At 43.4% G+C, this 19,485-nt stretch overlaps 1 protein-coding gene across 3 annotated transcripts; it reads right to left on the minus strand.

Annotated features, from left to right (window-relative positions):
- Window positions 1-332: 332 nt before the first annotated feature.
- Window positions 333-9,486, minus strand: LOC6533875 (gonadotropin-releasing hormone receptor). Of its 3 annotated transcripts, none has more exons than XM_039373917.1 (5): window positions 8,523-9,486; window positions 4,131-4,314; window positions 3,858-4,063; window positions 2,773-2,924; window positions 333-564 (listed from the first exon to the last, which is right to left on the minus strand). In XM_039373917.1, the coding sequence occupies exons 1-5, from the start codon at window positions 9,312-9,314 to the stop codon at window positions 555-557; spliced, it is 1,344 nt and encodes a 447-aa protein (XP_039229851.1). In that variant the 5' UTR covers window positions 9,315-9,486; the 3' UTR covers window positions 333-554. The 3 variants fall into 3 exon arrangements, with proteins under 3 accessions (XP_039229851.1, XP_002094575.3, XP_039229850.1); XM_002094539.3 differs by lacking the exon at window positions 333-564 and adding an exon at window positions 739-2,147; XM_039373916.1 differs by lacking the exon at window positions 333-564 and adding an exon at window positions 2,213-2,686.
- Between the last annotated feature and the right edge of the window lie 9,999 nt (window positions 9,487-19,485).

Consider the following 19,485-nt stretch of genomic DNA (forward strand, 5'->3'; position numbering starts at 1 on the left):
GAAAAAGTTTTTCTCCGAATTGGAATTTCTATTTTGCGGGGTGGCGCGACGGGCAGTCTACTTGGTAAGGGAGAAGTGTCCTCCGGTCTGGCCTATCGCGATGGGGCGACCTCCGCCTGTGCCGCACATAAAAATTTTGTAATATACCCGTGCTCCGTGTTTCGGAGCGGATGGACGTGAGCTCTGTGGGATTTATGGGGCACACGATGCAGTACATCCTAGTTCATCAACGTGTTGAGCTGTGCGTGGCGCGTAAAAGTTGGCTCGTAAAGTTACGCTGGGATCATTTGGGTTTTATTAAAAAATAAACTATACAAATTTGACACAGATTATTTATACATAAGTACGCACCAAAGTGCGCCGCACATGAATATGCAAACGGATGGGAGCTAAGCCCTTCCAAAGGACTCCTCTAATGACATGTGTGTGTGTGTTTGTGTGTGGTTCATCCTCCGGAATCGCCAGTAACATCCGTACATCTCCTGGGGCTTTTTGGCCAAATTGAATTGCGGTGTTTGGCTGGCATTGCTATTTCCAGATCGTATGGCCGTGAATTATGGGTTCCTTTGGGAAAGCGCCGTTTACAAAGGGAAAAGTACGTTTTAGATAGAGGCTTCCTTGAAGGTTTTGCCTCGGAAATCAACAGAAACTAAGTGCAACTCAGGAAATTATAAGATATGGTCATGAGTTTGAATGGGGATATGGGTTTTAGTAGCTTAAATTAATCACAATATGCACTTGTGTGGTTGAACATGAACTCATATTTATTTTAATTTTCACAATCATTTACAATAGTCCTCTCAAAATAATGAGCTATGTAATATATTTACAATAGTTAGATTTACCCTGTTTTGGCTGATTTCTTTTTTACACAATTAGAGAATTGATTTTCGCGTTGCTTTGCCGAGGAAACAAAATGAAAAACTGGAAAACGAGTTTAATTAAATTTACAATGTTGCCCTGCCAATGGGAGAAACTCATTCAAAGTCATATGTACATATTTATATCCAATTAAACAGTCATTTAAGCTGAAATTGTAAGTGACTCTGATTGCACACTGATTATAATTGTATTTATTGTAGCTTATATCAGATTACATATAGCGAATTTGCAACATTTGTAATTTGCAGACGTTAAACCTATACTCACAACCAGATTTAATTGCAATTTATAAGTTTTATGGGACGTATGTATCGTGTTAACATTTATACTTATTTCGTTGAAGTCAAGTGTAAGAACATTTAGAGAACATGCAAGTGACCACGAGTTTCTCGCAGTGCAGGGCAACCATTTCGTACGGACTAGCACTAATCCTACGCTACTTCTAAGCACACCCAATGTGTTTGAAGACTTAACTCTCGATTAGCATTATCTAAGCACATGTTGCACGCCCCGGTGATCTGATCATCGACGCCTCTCCACCTGGATCGCATCCACCTGGATCGAATCCACCTGGATCGCATCCACCTGGATCGCATCCACCTGGATCCTGCATCCTCTGGCAGGAGGACTGGCCTCACTGCACTGGAAGCTCTTGAAGTTCTAGCTGCCGTCGCAGCAGCTCCCTGCTCAGGCAATGGCAGCAGGAGCAGGCGTCCTCCGTCGCCACATCCGCATCCGCATCCGTATACTCATACGCTGCTGCTGCTGCTGCAGCTGGTGTGTCCGGTGCATCCACCGCCACCGCCGCCGCTACCGCCATCGCCAGCTGCTCTCACACGCTCGACACCCGCTCATTGTTGTCCAGCAGTCCGCTGGCCACGCTCACGCCCACGCCCACTCCGCCCCGCTGGCTGTCGTAGCTGAGGACCAGCGTCGAGGGCTTCTCGTGCAGCAGGAGGCGCTGCTGGTGCTCCTGCTCCCGCAGGCAGCTGGGATGCCGGGCCAGCAGAGCCGAACCCTTGCGCAACAGCTGCGGCGTGGCACCGCTCGAGACGGAGCCACCTGGCTGGGTGCCATTGCCGGGACCCACGTGCAGCAGACCCACCTGCTCCTTGAAGGGAGGAGCACCGGGTCCGGCGGCGCCGTTGCTGGAGCTGCGGTAGTAGCTCTGCTGGCGGAAGGCGCGCATCTGGCGGGAACTGCCACCTGTGCCGTCCACCTGCGTCACCGCCGTCAGCATGGATGGAGTGCGCTGCGAGTCGCCCCTGCGGATGAAAAGTGGGTGGGGGACGATGGACGATGCGGTGCGGTGATAAAAAACCAGACGGAAAAGAATTTATCAGTTTATTGCCAATCAGTTTGTACGAGCATGTGTGTTTGTACTTTTTGCGTTATCAAAACAATCATAGGAGTGTGAACAAATCATAAAAGTCTAAGCCATGGATAGTTCGCAGTACTAAATCATATATAAATACAGTAAATTATACAAACTAGCGATGGAGCAATGTGACGATTTCAATTTCATCAAGAATTTTCCCTGCTAAAAATTAATTGCAACATGAATCCTTTTACACTTTTAAGATAAGCAATATATAAAATGAAAGTAGTACCCAATTAAACAAATCATGTATTATTAATAAGCATAGTCTTTCAAAGATTGCTTTTTTGCATTAAGTTACAAAATCATTTATTCGTAAATGTGAAGAAAATCCAACGAAAGAAAATCTGTGATCAAAAAGCAGCACTTCAAACATCTAAAGCTTGCTTGGCTGCCCTACAAGTGTACTACTTGAGTGAAAAGTAACTATTTTGATTACGATAAAAGTGCAAAAACAAGTACGAAATTTTGTTGTTAATAGAATTTATTTCCTCAAAGCCACCGCCACTCACCTGTTCAAGCTGTAGGCGTTGTTGTTGCCGCCCCCGCCGCTGGACTTGCCTCCTTTGCCAGGACACAGGTGGAAGGCACCGTAGATGAGTGGGTTGACCAGGCTGTTGGACATGCCGAAGAAGAAGATGGCATCCTGCAGATCGTCGCCCAGCTGCAAGCAATCCGTGAAATTCAAATTAATTCCCCTTTCCATACCCGACCCTTTACCCCCCTCACTTTATGTTCATAGCGGTCGGAATGGGATTGAGCTCAAGTTACCTCCGGATAACCTGCGCTAAGAAGCTGGCTTTCATGGGTCAGCCGGAATTAATTAGTTTGCACACCGGCTCAGGAATGCGTAGGAGTTTCGGCGGAAATGCCATCATATTTGTGCATTCAAATAATCAATTTCTGTTCGAATTAGTTTGCATAGGCAGCGGATTTGAATTTCAGGGAAATAGGCAGACAATAATTGAATTTACTTAAACACACTTTACATTTTCAAAAGCGACAGTAGAGTTATTAATCTTTAATCTAAGCTATCATGGCAATTTGAAAAACTTTCCCAACAAAGAATACTTCCTAATCATTAGCTTTCCCACACTGTTCAGGATACTCTGTTTGTACTAGGATACCCTCTTCGGCTTCCTTCCGCGATTCCCTCTCCCGGAGGCCGTAATCCTGCTGCTCGGCCAGCTTTTACGGGCAATCTCTGGCAAGTCATCAAAGTTGGGTGCGCCGTGTCCGTTGGCGCCGTTAAGGAAAAATGGCGAGCGGCCGTAACGATTAATTAAAAATTGAGCATAAGAAATCATTTTTATGTGCGTTGGCGGCCGTTGAAAAGCGGCAAAATCTGGCAAAAGCTGGCAAAGAGTATGGCCTTGCCATCTGCGACTAGGTCGTGTCGTATTCTTGTTTTTACACAACTACGACAGCAAATCCTACATAAATATTGTGGGGAACAGCACAAAGGATTCACCACAACCATTCGGTGCAAACTGACAAATCGACTGCTGACTGATTCGTCCTTCGGTCCATCAGCTCATCTGCCTGTCATTCAGCTCGCCGGAAATTCAATGGGGGGAGGTAGATATTCGAAACTCACTCTTTTGTCCGGATTGAGGAACATGAACATAATCATCATGACGTAGTAGGGCGTCCAGCAGATGAGGAACGCTATGATGATCACCACGGAAATGCGGAGCGACTTCATCTTGGCCTTGTGTATCAGCCGCTGGCGATTCGTCTGCGTGGGCAACTTGGCCGTCGAATAATTGGCCAGCTTGGATCCTTGAAACATCTTTTCGCTGCCTGCTCGATGGTCAGAAATTAGTTTGGGAATGCAAACTCTTTCCTCCTCTGTGGGCTGAAAACTCACTGGAAATGGTGCGAAAGGTGGACATGTAGGTGCCGAACAGGATGCACAGTGGCAGCAGGAAGGTGAAGACTAGTGTGAAGGTGGCGTACATCTGCTCCTGCCAATCCGCCGTGTAGAATCCGTGGGTGACGCACTGGTAGAACTCCTCAACGAAGGGGCCACGTGCCACGTGGAAGATGAAGAACTGGAAAGTAGAAAGTATAATGTTGATTATTGCACAGAATAGCACATGAATCGAATTTGAAGGTGATGAAAGTGATGCTAATCTCGTATCTTTATTAGGTTATGCAAATAAAAAAGCCATTTAATTGGGTTTTGATCAGCAACTCATCTATATCCTGGTTGCAACAAGGATATGTTCTCATGGAAATCCACATGCGGCCCATGGTAACAAACTGCTGATTCAGAACGAGTTTGCTTTGATCTAGTGCTCATTGTGGGCGGAATCGGCTTGGTTATGGGTGAAAAGTGCTTTTGGTTTGGTTTCTTGTTGGGCTTGAATTATTCCCTAATTGATGGAACATTTTTGGGCAATGTATTCCGTTTGCCGAAGCTTATACCATTGTTGAAGCCTTGAACTGTGCGCTCAGTTTAGCAGAACAACTCGTAGAAAGGTGGAAATCCTCGAGGCAGAGAAAGCTGCTAGATGGAAAATGTCTGGCCAGAGCTGATAAAGGAAATGTAGCGTCTTATATTCGCCAAGGATGGATGTGTCTGCGCATAACTAATACGATAAAACACTCTTTATTTGCGCTTTTTATGGGTTTTGTGTCGGCCGCCGTGACAACAGCTGACCCAAATGGGGAAAATGGGAAAACTTTCCGCGCTCAACCAAATCGCGTAGTAAAACTACACAAATCCCCCGGGAAAGTAACGAGAAACGGATAATCTAATAAGACTAATGGCTGATTTTTATTAATTTCGCACATTTATAACTTCCAAGCCATTGCCTTTATATTGCCTGTGTTAGATGGTTAGTATTATTGATATTAAAATAAAGTAAATATAAATAAGAATGATTGTGGCTTTCTATTTCGTCCCCATAAATTCTTTAAAAAAGTTTTTCTAAATCGGAATGGCTGAGAGCCAAGCAAAACTTATTTCTAACACAAACTTCTCAAGTTTTGTTCACTATTTCCATGCAATTCATTAAAAAAGTGCCGAAAGTTGAAAGGCAGTTCAACGCTAAAACAATGCCACACACAACGCCCTCAGCACTATTAGTGCACAATTTGTAACACAAGATGCAACGAAAAACTTTAGACAAAAACTTTCGAAAGTAAAATAAAACAAGAGCGATTCATGGTGGTTAAAAACCTTCAAGAACTTCAAGAAAAACTTCTAGCCAAATTGCACTGCTCAAGTAGTTCGCAATTTTCACACGTCTGCCAGGTGTCTTGAATTTTATAAAATATTCAGATAGTTTAAATATATGTGGTTGTTTAAAAAATATGCCTAGAAAAAGACTTAAAGTCCAGTTAAATTAGTTATCTAAATATATGGCAGGCTAATAGAAACAATTAACTAGGATTTTTCGAACTTGTTGACAGAACCTGAACATTTGTCACCTAAAAAATGTAATTATTAAAATTCAAATATTTAATGCATTAAATTATAAATAGCAACTTATCCTTGTTTATACATTTTTTTTCTGTTGTTGATATTTTAAGACGAAAACAGAAGTTGAAATTCAAGGACGCGTATCGATGATTGAAGGACTTTTGAACTATTGACTCGTTCCCATCAATTGGTAAACAATTCTACGAAATTCTAATTATGTAACCCAAGGCTGCTGAAATTAAATTCACAATAATATTCCGCGGGGAACCTGTGGATAACCTTGTGTTTGACTTTATTATGTCGCCTGTTCCCATTGTACCGAATTGTTGGTCTCACACTGAAATTGTCGGTGGTACTTTGTTTTCCCTTTTTTTTCTTTTATTTTTGTGGAAACAGGAGGTGGGAGTTGGGAGTTGGGGGTCGATAGACGTGAAGCCAAGTAAATGCTGTTGAAAACATTTGTTGTTTATTGGCAGTCGAAGTGAATTTTCATTTCGCTCCTTTATTTGAAACCGACGAGTTCAGCGGTGCGTCTCATATTGGATTCGATGTGGCTCCTTGCCAACAACACATGTGCTGCTTGGCTCGTTGGTTCGTTGGTTCATTGGTTGGTTGTTTGTTGCACGAACGTGTGACATGGGAAAAGTTGTCCGGAAAATTGTTTGAGATGATTCCCGCCGCACTTCCGGCTGGGATACTTCGAACTTCGAACGTCACGTCTGTAAGCGGCATAAATTTTATGTCACATGTTCGAGTAAAAGCGAAATGAAGAAAGTTTCCCAGGGAGAGCCATCTCGCCACATCAAAAAGTGGACCATAAAAATTGGCATAATAATTGCCAAGTTTCTTTTAATTGGGTGACAGTGGCTTCTGCATTATGTGGCCATGTTGGTGGCCATCCGTAAATGGATTTCGCCATATCATCATAATTTGTGACATTCGTCATCAAATATTTACACCCCACGCAAAGTCTCGTTCTATTTTAGAATTCGAAACCAATACATTATAAGCGCTTTATTACGGTTCGTCTGGAGGAAAATTCGGCGTCATTGAGCTCAAATGCTTGCCAACAAAACTGCCAAATTTTCCACTTGACATGGAGTGGAAAGAAAAAAAACATGAAAATCTAATTAAGCTCCGCACATTTTTTGCGGCATTTAAACAAGTCAGATGGTTTAACAAAATGGCTCGCACATCGAGGAAACCCACACACAATTCGCCCGAGAGTGAGCAAATATAATCTCGCCTCGATTTTTGCGTTACGTCTGTAATTATTGTTCCACGCAATACATTATTCAGATAAGAGGAATGGCGTCGCTTTGCTTAGCTCTCTAATTAAATGGGCTACATTTTAGCATACATTTGCGGGCAAGCTGGAATAATTTGCTAGTTGCATAGCTTGAGTGTGGAGGACATACCATCCACTTGCGTGGAAACTTCCCATTGCTGCTTTTCCATCTATTTTTGGTACAAATTCAGGTGATGAATTTGGATATCCAGCAGCTGTGTCCTTTGGCTACCACTTGTATCTATGGCTAACCAGGTTCCACGAACGAGATTAATGCCCTGGGTCACAAAAAGAGCAGTGGCAAGTGTGCAGTCACTTTTCAATCAAACTATGTTACTACCCCTTGCCCACCTGGCCGCCTGGCAACTTTGAAGTGGGCTCTTCGTGCTAATTACCTACCTTAGTGACAGCCTGAAGTGGAGTGCCCAGGAATTTCCACTTCTAGGAAGAACAGGAGCAGCAGCACGGAGCTCTCCGTCTAAAGCTAAACTGAGTTATGGAGATGAAGCGCCTCCCTCACCCGAGGCCATAAATCAGGGACAGGCGAATCAACTAGGAGGAAATCAAGATGTGGAGACACGCGGCATATATTACACACGGCCAGGGTGCCGGAAATCTGGAGCCAAGTTGTAGAACAAAGCGAGTGACTGCCATTAATGCAGTCCCATTCAAGCTTATCCGGCAGCTGACTGCCCGGGAAAAAGGGAATATATCACCCAGTGCCTATCTGCGCACAAAGCACCGAAATCGGGAATATGAATAATGTCTGTCGTCAGGCAGACACACACTTGTTCGGACCTTTTTTTTTTGGTGTCGCCCCCAAACCGAAAACCGAAATCCGACAGGCGAAAGGAAAAACCAAAAGAAATAAACCCTTTGTTGGTCGGACGACCGGAATTCGATTGGGTGTCCCATCCACCCATCTGTTCCTACTGCCATCCGCCCATCTGCCCATCCCTACGCCCTTCGTCACGCGTGTGTGGGCGTGGCAGCGGCCTAAAGCCACATTTAGTGTACACTTATTGTGCGAGAGGCAATCATTTTTAATGTCTGCACACATTCTGGCGCCTACTCAAGACTATTTGCACTGTGCCACGGGGCGTATACGTGTTATAAAGCAAACATATTACTTCAACTTCATCAGCGCGAGCGTACGGATAAACTGAAGTGACTGGAGTGACTGGAGGGGCAGGTGGATAAGTCCCGTCTTTAACTTGCCGTAATGGAACGCCATTCCAAAAGAAAGTGGATTATTTTCATAAGCGCGTCTTCTTCGCACTTCTTCGGCGAAAAAAGTGACTTTTCGCAGCTGCAGACGCTTGAATTCTGCCCAATGGCAAAACCATTTAAAATAAAATAATATTTTTACATGCTAATTTGAAAACTCAGAAATAGCTGTGCCCTTGAGGTTTACGTCTAGAATAAATTTGTCAAAAGGGTACATAAATAAGAGGAGCTCTTAAAGCTTGTTTCGATTTACCTATTAAAAGATGCCTTAAACTTTAATTTATAGACGTATTTTCGCTCAGTGTCTCATCACTTACCTGTGGCAAACTGAGCACCAGCGACAGGATGTAAGTACCGCCCAGCAGTCTGTGACACCGCTTGGCCATGTTGAGCGACTTCATCGGGTACTTGACCGCTATCCAGCGGTCCACGCCGATGAGCACCAGGACATAGGTGCTCAGGTAGAGGCTGAACATCTGGAAGAGCTTCACCAGCTTGCAGGTGAGCTCGTTGGCCAGCCACTGGACGGTGTAGCACCAAGCCGCCTCTCCGATGATGCAGAACCAGGTGACCAGCACATCGGCAATGGACAGATGGAACATCAGCGAGTAAATCGCACTCCACGTGTGCCGGGAGTTTCTACGTGAAATGCGGGTTTTGTAGATATTCCAGATGGTCAGCAGGTTGCCCAGCAGCGAGAAGAGTGCCATCACCGCCAGCACATACACCTTCAGCAGTCCGGATCGCGATAGTTGGGGGGCGTGGTCCATCACGTGCTCCGGCACCTGCTCCGCCATCGGTGGGGCTTCATGGCGACTATTGGTGTGCGCCAGCGAGGAGCTATTGGCGATTACATAGGCGGGCAGGGGCGTGGTGCTTACGCTCAGATTGGATATATCCGTGGCCATGCCCACACCCACGCCCACACCTACGCCCACGTCGAGCATATTGAGCGTATAGTTGACGATTTCTGGAGCGGCACCAGCCACCAGTCGCGTGAAGTTGGCCAGTGTGGACCAATTGCTGACCACCTCGCTCTCCGCCTCCAAATCCGTCGAGGCATTCGGGATACTGGGCAGGCGATCAAAGGAGCCCCACTCGTCCTCCATGTTGTCTATATGTTGGCTTAGATGATTAATTTAATGGGACTGGACGGTGGTTTGGGGCTCTGGGGAATTCAACATCCTAAATTGGTTACTTAAGGAGTGACCTGCGTTTCCGCTTTCCATTCATGTATCACCAACATTGCATCATCTAGTTAGCTTCGGCTGGATAAATAAACTGCAAATAGAAGAAAGTACCAGAGTAAGGGGATTTTCGTATTGTTTGCGGAGAAAAGTGTAATTAAATGTAAGAGCTGCCTAAGCTAAAAAGCATCTGTTGTTCTTAGATAAAACCTTGTACACACCAAAAGGACCTGAAGTCGTATTAAATATGTATTAATCGCAACTTTCTCTGAAAACCTGTTCTTCTTACCTAAAGCAAATGTGGGTTTTCCCGGTTCAACAGAAAAATTCTCAAATGCTAATTAAATTTAGATTTAAATCAGGCTGTGCTATGTGCAATCATTTTACACAAAAGCTCAGCCTTCAACCCATATAAAATGTGCACCCATGTAGCTGAAGTCTTTCACTCAGCTGTCTCGTTCATTTGATTGTTTTTAATGGAAATTCCTTTGCCTAGGTGCAGTTCAGCAAAACAATTGGGCACGTCACTTTGAAATGCGAATGGCCAATGGAATTGCTATGAAATCCTTTGCAAAATCTATTATAACATCCAATTAAGCTGCACACATTCGCAGATGCGCATATGCAAGCTGGGAAATTGAACATAAATAACTATTACCATTACATTGTTTCTAGAAAGGTGTTGCAATTCTACTTGCTCCAAAAGTTTCCGACATGATTTCAGTTTTGTAAGGAAATACGTTACACTGGAAGGCAAAACGCTAGTCTTTTGGGCCAAGAGCCACTCAAATTAATCGCACTGGAGTCGGATGACTTTGAATTGCGGCAGTATAATGACGCCATCGGTAGCCAATTCGCTGACCTGAGCTCAGTTGCAATTACCCGGCAGCAATTATTCGCCTTGAGTATTGAGTATTTGCGATTAAGTGCAGCTAACGCGGAAAAGCTGCCCCTTTCCCGCCACCACCCACCCCCTTCCCCAGCGAGCTCAATTTAATTTTAATAGATACAACAACGATGTTTTTGCAGTGTCGCCTGCGATTTCGAACTCGACTTTGACCACGCGACCGCCGATTTGCCGATTTGCCGTTCTGCAGTGTAGCGCAAGTTCAAAGTAAAATTCCATCAAATTTCATTTTCCAAATTAATTTATGCTCATAAATTAAATTGGTCGCGCGGCTTTGGCTTCTGGTATATAAGATATAGTATATGGTATGGCGTTATTTACTCGCCCAAATGGGCTGGCAATAGAACCAATTTAGAGAAACGCGTGTGACAAAATACTTACGTCGTACACAGCTGAATGAAACAATACATTTCAGCCCAATTGAAATCAATCGGGCCTGAATGATAAAATATTTATTAAAACGAACCTTTTCGCTTGGTTGCCAACTAATTACCCTTGTTACAATCTAGACCACTCGATTAAGCCAGATTAATAGCTCATGACCTGCAGTGCTCGGTGGCACTAGAGCAATTTGTATTTGATTGCCATGGCCCGCATCTGAAATCTCGAGTCTCAAGTGAAATTTCCATCTCTCGCCGGCAGTTTAATCAACGCGATTAATACACAAATGCGCATTTGATTGATCAGCAGACGCGAGCAGCCGAAAAAATAAGGGAAAAAAGTTTGAAAAAAGTGCGAAAAGTGCGAAAAAAAAAAGGGAACATCTGTGCGATGTACTGGGAATCTGGATTATAATATATAATCCCCTTGGCGGCGACAGATGAGCGGACTGAACTTTTAGCGCAAAGTTTTAAGCCAACTGTTTGCACGCATTTTGATTGATTTGCATCTGTGCAGTACAAGTGAAAGAAGCGAATAATCCCAGACTAAGAGGTTCCACAACAGCCTTTCACGGATTTCCATTACAAAGACTTAAATGTAATACACGCATTTACTTTGCAACAAAAAGGGGTATTTCCTCTCGGCAGAAGAAACAATAATTGCAGTAATTTAAACAGGTTTCTTTTAAATCCTGCTTCAAGTTGAAAGTTCACTATTTCTTTCAGCTAATTGTGCAAAGTTTGGCAAATGGCAGGCATTTTAGTTGAGTTCATTTTTTCGAGTTACTTTCACGTAAACTTCGTCCATTAAGCGAAATTGGATTAATTCGCGAAGCAGTTTGCTGTTATTCTTACGGCGTTACTTTGTAATTATTTGCTGAGTTCATAAACTGTCCAAAGGACTGCAGGCAGACAATTTCTCACACCAAATGGAAAATCTGGTAAATTCACAGGGCGCTTCTCATTAAGTAGGGAACAGTGTACCAAAAAAGTTTTCACGATAAGAACCACACAAACACAAACACCACTACCACTACCACTACCATGAACACGACCATTCCCACTTGCTGTGGTATTTGCATTCAACTTGGCTAATACTCTAATTCAAGTTGGCGTGGCTGTTTGCATTCACATTTCACATTTATTTGGACACTTTGGGCTTTGTCTAAGCCGAGGCTGCGATATTTGCACAGTTGTGTGGCTTCTCCAAATACAGTTGAGATACACTGAACTCCGCGGGCTACTTGTCTTGAACAGCCAGCCTGAACATCGATCTGCCATGTCTTTCATATTTTGGCAGCGCTGTCACAAGTCTCAAACTCTGTCGGAGTTTTTTAAAATTTCCAAGTAATTAAATGTATCTGTAGCTGTAGCTGTATTTGTATCTGCATCTGTAGCTGTGTATATCCAATGTGTCCACAGCTCACTGTTGTTTGCCCAACATCACACAGCTTTCGCGAGTTCTTGAGCACTTGATGCCATTTTGATTATTGCCCTTGGTTAACCACATAGATAAGTCCGCGAACACACACGCGCATAAAAAAGTCATTTCGGTGTTTGATCAGATGAAAAATGTAATTGAATTTCATTTTGGCACTCTGACAATGCACTAGATTAAATTGAATGAACCAATTAATTTATTTGCAGACCTTTCACGAGTTATATTTTATTTACAAATTCGCTAAGCTTATTAAACTACCACTTCATTTATACATAATGCACTTTCAAAACATTACAAGTGGCAACAAAAAATTCAGTGCTCTCAATCAAATTTATTTTTAATTATTTACCCATTTTGTAGCATTTTACTTGCCTCTCTTGTAATATGTGGAATTAATGGACTTGTTGTTTTTTAAGGACAAGCTTTCCGTTTTAAACTTTTTCACCACTTAAATGCACACTTAGATTGTTGTATTTAATAGGTGGATTAAATTTAATTATTTACATCAATTTCACTCGGATCCTATTTTATTTGGGAGCACAAAAAACGCGATTCGTACGCCTTTGGCCTCTATTTGCCCTTTTCGCTGGCTTTTCCTTAATCTCAACACTTTGCAACATCAAACTCTGGCTTCCACTTCAAAATCCCAGAAGCCAAGCGTCAGCGAAAGTGCCTGGCATATGTATTTTCAAATTTTTCAATTTTCCGCGCTTTTCAACCGCTGCGGCACGTCGAGTTCTGGCAACTGATTTTGAAAAAACCGAGGCGGCAAACTCAAATCATCGCGCAAGCTATTCGAACCGCGTTCGCAGCGAACATCGAACATGTTGCAAGCGAATTCATTCATAAAATGAATGCCACCTGATGGAGCGACCCTCGCTCGTGCGACTTGCAACTTGTTGGCGTCTCCTTGTCAAGGGCAATGCGCTCCGCTCCATGGACGCACATAACTCATACGCAGCGTGGGCTTATCCTGGCATCACGGCCATAAAGTTCACCATTCCCGTTCTCCTTGGTGCGTTTTTGCTAACAAGTAGTTGCGACTAGCGTGCTTGGATTTAGTAAGCAGCCTTTATCTTTCTCTAATGGGCAGTATATTTATTTTATTTACCCTAATTAGCTCCGTTACTGCAACCCTTTTCATCGTAGTAAACAACCAGCCGCATTCCATTTGGCGCCCCTAATTGAGTTTTCACAAAACAAACAAGTACATTGCCACCAGCCTGCGCCTTCAGGAGGTAAAACAAAATGTGGCGGACAAGAAAAACGAAAAGAGAATGATTCCATCTGTGGTTTTCACACTGAAAGCGAGAGCTCTTCCGGTTACCTGTCATTAGGCCACAATGGAGTACATTTTGCAGCCACGGACGAGAGGGGACGAAACAAAAAACTACCAAGTCGCCTGAGGAACTTCCATTTAGCAGGATGAGCATATGCGAGTAAATACCGCTGGCAGGAGGATACAATGGAACGGCACATGACAAATGACGCACTGAATGCCAGCTCAGTCACGTGTGATGAACGATGAACCGACAACAATGTCGGTCCAAAAGGGAGTGGGTTGGTCCCCTACAAAAAAAAACTCCCGAAAACAAGCCTTAGCTACCGTTGTCTATTGTTTTCCAGACACTTATGCCAGCAGCGGATATCGACGGCAGGATGCCAGGACTCAGGACTCCAGCAGTGGCAGCTGTCAGGCGTTTGGAGGCGGCTCTTCAGGTTCATTGCGTGATCTCATCGAAGGAGCAGCGACAACTGATGACTAAATAATTTCACCTGCTGCCTGAGCACAACGTTTACTCACCGATAAACAAAATATATCGTTTGCCATACTCGTATACGCAAATGGGAAATGATTTATGCAAATTGATGGGGGAAGCCTTGCAGGCAAATACGGTGTAATACCTCGTATGACCTGGATTCTTACAATTGATTTCTGCCACTAAGCTACCGGATTAATTTGCCCAAAATGGTATAACGAAATTGGCACGAAAAGAACTTTTAAACTACTGCAGCTGCCAGCAGCTCACTTGGAAATTTTCCCATCTTTTCCGGCGCTTTTGGCAAGCATGCAAAAAATACAACTTTGCCATGGCTGAAGAATAATTGGATTAATACTCATATTAACTATCATGCACGCGTGCATCTATTAACTCAGGCGCGTGTTTGAGACTCTGGGCTATTTTCCGGAAAATCTTCTGCCCCGTTTTGGGTTGGGTAATCCCCGCAAAGTGCATAATTTGCCCCAGAAAATTATGGCATCGAGTTTTGGGTACGCGACGACTTCCTGTTTCTCCGGTGATTTATATCACTTTTGCGTCAAGTTGTCGTGGAATTGCGTTCTATGCGAAACATGTATGCTGCTGAATTGCTTTCGAAGGGTGGCCTGCGGGATTTTCATCCGGCGGATGGCAAAAGTTTGCTACTGATGCCAAAATCTTTCGAGTTTTATGTAAAGCATGTCTGTATCACAAGTATATACCAGTCCCAACTCGACAACAATAAAGAAGAGCGACTTAAAAAGTGAAACCGCGTGGCTTTCCGGCGAAAGAAGGAATTCCTTTGGCGGAGGAGGAGGAGCAGGTGAGGAGGAGCACGCCGGCAGGACTCCTCTCATCATTAGCCCACTGATTACACGGAGACAACGCACAGGGAAACCAAAAAAAATAAATAAATAAAATAAAAATAAACAAACGTTCCCCAATATTGGGCCAAGTTCACGTCGCACACGTGCCATCGACTAATGTGCTGCTAGAGTATGCCGCATAAATAATAGAGTTTATGAGCAGCGGCACGAATGGCACCCAAATCCCGATACCGATCCCAAATTGGCGAGCATTTAAAGGGAGACGGGTTCCCGGCCTGGCATCCAACTGACTGTGAGCTCCATTGACCCAAATCAAAAGTTTGCATTGCACAAATTAACTTTGACCTGCCGCCCCTCGAATGGCAATCCAATAAAGAGCACATCGGCGACATGGCCGTTAAATGCAAATCTTATTAGCCAACTTACGAGCTTTATGGTTCAGCAGCATTCCGCCAGCTTTTGAACCACTGTGCGGCGGTTCTTGGCTTGTCAAGCAAATTGATTTTCAGCTAGCTTTGGTTGCGGCGTCCAGCTTTCGGCTTCCGGCGGCTGTGGCTTCAAATTCTACCGGATCCGGCACTTGAGTCTGTCGAACCCCGCCGAATCCGGAAACTTGCTCCTGATTTTCCGTTTACTTTCCACTCACTCCCCCTTTTCCCTTCCCCCCGCACAGCGATGCTCATTTTGAGAAGTATTCGAGCACATTTTTTATGTTGTTCCGACGTGGGCATATGCCGGTTCTCCGTTTTCTTGCCTTCTTTTCCCGCGGCGCCCACTGCCCAGTGTTTTTCCGAGCTTTTCCAGTGCTTCAAACTACTTTATTTGGCCATCTGGCTGTTTGAAGTGCTGCCTGTTTTTGGCGGCGAGGCTTTAAACCAACGCAAAGGAAACATTTTCGAGGACACATGCCGAAACGGAAGCACAGAAATTCCCCTTCGCTGGAATGCCTGATATTGCAGTCCTCCGGGGGATGAGATGTAAATATGCCAAGTTTAATAAGTACTTCGTAAGAAAAAAAATGGTATTCTTGCCGGCTCTTTCGAGAGAAATCATATATGCCAATGACGAAATACATTTTTGTCAAACGTAGTGGTTATTTATACTTAAGAAGGCAGTTTGGTTTATTGAACACCAATTGTGGCAAGTAACTTTGTAAACAGTTTTTATAATCAGGTCAAAAATTTAACAGAGAATGTTGTTATCCTACTCAATGTCTTCACTGCCATAACAATACAAACTTTCCCTTTGTCAATCAGAGTTCGAAACTTTTTGCAGGCACTGTATGTACTCTAAACAAGAGTACTTTCAGTAGGTGAATTAAAAAATGTTTTATTTATCTAGTTTATCTGCAATAATTTATCTAACGTTTACTATTTTGTTCAAAATTTAAATTCATACTAATAACTGTTTGTTTAATAGTGCCAACTGAATGGCATTATGGTATTTACCACTAATTGGGATTATTCATTGAAAATGTTTCAAAATGTGAATAGTTTATTAAATGCGCTTGCGTTTATGTTGTTCCATGAATATTCTAAAATAATTTGTACATCAAAATGTTGTAATTTATGCTGCATTATATTGTTCACATGAAAACAAGTAATTAAAATTTGTTCAGCTCCACAGCATCTGCATAAAAGCACAATTACATGTGTGGGTATGTGTGTTATGACTTTTTTGGGGCCCATGAAAACATTTGCCGAAATTACTTGTGAAACGCTAATTAAACATTTTTACGAGCCTCGAATAAAAGAGCCATAAACGCATGCAAATATACTTTTGTCTTGGGACAGCAGAATTTCAGAGTGCGTGCCCAGATTCCAAGTGACTAATTGTGCCCAGTTATGGATACTCCAATACTTTGGGGCCCCAAATCCCCGCTGGGAAGCGTGGATGCCACTGCCAATGCCAATGCCAATCTCGATTTTGATGCACGGCTGGCCACTGAACTCGGCTGTCCATTCAGACGGTCCACGTCCAGGCTATTGACAATCTTGTTGCCATAATTTCAGTCTGGGCCTCATTGACCCTTTCTGTACTTTGAAGGCAAACGAAAAGGGTTAGATTGTTAGCATCTGATAAACACAGTGCCGTGCACTTGGTTCAAGAACTTGTAACCACATTAATTGTAATTACTTTCGAAAATTTATTTACCACAACTGCTGGATACTCCTATAAAATCTTAGGAATTTCAATAACTCAGATGATAGATTTACGAAGTATTTGAACACTGTGCTGTACTTCATTGAAACTGCTTGAGTGTGAGACAGGCTGCAACAGCGTGTTTTTATTACTATTAAGAAGAAAATTGAATTTCTCAGAGCGAACAGTGTTTCTCTATTTATTTATGTACTTACCCCAATATTTTTTTTCAAAGAACGAATAATACACTTAAGAGCCTGCTCTCCAGAAAATATACCCATTCAAAAGTCAGAGGCTGTCGTTCTGGGCATTCATCAAACCATGGAGCTCCTGCCGCGGAAGCTGCGTTCCCGCGCTATGAGTGCTTTTATTGATTTAATCAAATAAACACGAGCCAGAACAGCGTGGAGTCCTGGCGGAGTGAGCAGCCCAAGGAAGGAATTGATCCCGACTGCTTCTGACAGGCAGACAGGCAGACAGGCAGCAAATGAAACTGCCTTGGCGGCGAAGATTTACTCAGTTGGCAGGTGTGCGGTTTTTGGTCTATGACAAGGAGATGAGAGACTGAGAAAAAGGGGGGTGGCCAGGAGTTTGGCCCAAGGACATCCTGCCGCGACAACTCAGTTGCTCAGTCGCTCAGTGGAGTTGGCGTGTCAAATGCCATGCAAACAAGGAGCAGGACATGCTGCAAATGGCTCAACATAAAGGAAACAAAGAAGCGTCGCACTCATAAAGGCGTTCGCACGCCAAATTTCCGTTTCGAGGGTCGTAAAAGAAATTGGTCTTTAAAGGCGCCCGAGGCCATTAGGCATTCGGTATAATTAAATTTGAATTTTCTCCTTTTCCTCCTCTCCTCCTTTCTCCTTTGCCAGCCACAACAATTAGTTGCTTCTCACCACTTGAAATATCACACGATGTGCCGATTAATTAGCTGTCCTCTCTCTTTCCCCTAATATGTATATAACAATTATTAAATGCCACAACTGACCGATGCCTCCAATTAGTTCGAAATAATAAGCGTCGCCGGTCATGTGTACTAATTAAGAAAATCCCACTGACCACTATCATTCTGCTGGCAAATGCCAGTGCCTAATGGCTCCTTTTGTGCATATTTTTCGTGTATAATCTTCGTTTTGAGCACACATGCAATTGTATAACTGGACTTATACAAATCTGTTGGGCACACATACGTTTAGTTGAGCTGCTTTTCCTCGCACGTCATGACACCAGAACACCAGGACATCAGGACACCAGGACAGGGGGACATCAGGACACTCCCACACAGTCCAGCGAGAACAGCGTGATGAATACAAATTTTATTCACCCACTACAGCAGTCGATGTCGAGCGTTTTTTCCAGAGACCTGAATCCATTTGAATCCTCGAGCCGTCTGTATATGCATCACGTGCTGCCCAATGTAGCAGAAACTGCCCAACTACCCGAAAACTCGGTCTATTGGCTTTCCTGGCGATAATTTCCCACGCAAAATGGGCCGCAACCAAATGACTGCGGCTTGAATCGCCAGCTGGCTAGCCAAAACTTCTTACCAAATGCAAAACACTTGGCAATTGCCGGATTCTCTGATTGCAAATAAATATTTATCTGCAACAAAAAACGCACAGAGCGAAAATATGGGAATTAATTCTTTATGGTTGTTTTTTAAACTTTACAATTTTAATTTTTACAGAGAAATATTCATATATTCTCTTGTTTAAATCCGCATTGATACTGACATTATTATAGGGAGAGATGATATGCGGAATTATTTAAACAAAAAACAAAAGACAGGAAAGTGTGAAAAATCGAAATATAGTTATTTATGTTTTCCTGCGTAAATTTGTTGACGCAAACAGTTGTATAAAAACACACAATGTGTATTGGTTCATTAAAAGATAAAAAAGCGCCACGTCAGCAGGATATGCTCGGTTCACAGAGAGAGAAAGGATCTGGTTGTAATGCGCTTAAAAATGTGACTCTTCGAGGCCGAAAGCGCGCCAACGGTCAATTCGACAATTCGAAAATAACAAAGGAAATCGGTAATAGCATAAACTTTTTGTGTGAACTCCTGAGCTTGGATTAGCCTGTCATCGCCCCACCCAAATTCTGGTATGAGTCCTTGCCCCAAGGACATCGCAGGTGTTTTTGGGTCAGCGGTGATACACAAATGTTGTCGTACACGCGCCTAAGCCGATTGTGTTTAAAAAAAGAAAGTAACTCAAGGGACAAGCCGAAAAGCCTTTACATAGATAAACAGAAACTTTGTCCCAATGTGATTGACACATTGAGTGGATGGGAAAACAACACCCCAACACTTTAGAACTTTGCCCACTCCACTGCCATCCGAAAGTTAATCTAGTACACGTTTCCATCATGGCGACACTTTAAAAGAAAATTGCCACGGGATGCTATTATCACAAGACAGCAGGTAACACAATTTACAAAGCGTTCTTAACTCGGCTCGAAATCAAAGAGAGTGGATTGTCGAGAAAATTAATGGCGGGTGGGCGGTTGTCCAATCAAAATCAATACACTTGGCAAATTGCTGATACATTAAGTATACGCCGTGTGGCCACGTCCATTTCACACAGTCAATGAGCCCACGCCCAACCGCTTTGGTCCTCGTTCTCCGTATTACC

The sequence above is a fragment of the Drosophila yakuba genome, chromosome 3L (assembly GCF_016746365.2).
Source record: "Drosophila yakuba strain Tai18E2 chromosome 3L, Prin_Dyak_Tai18E2_2.1, whole genome shotgun sequence".
NCBI classification, from domain to species: domain Eukaryota; kingdom Metazoa; phylum Arthropoda; class Insecta; order Diptera; family Drosophilidae; genus Drosophila; species Drosophila yakuba.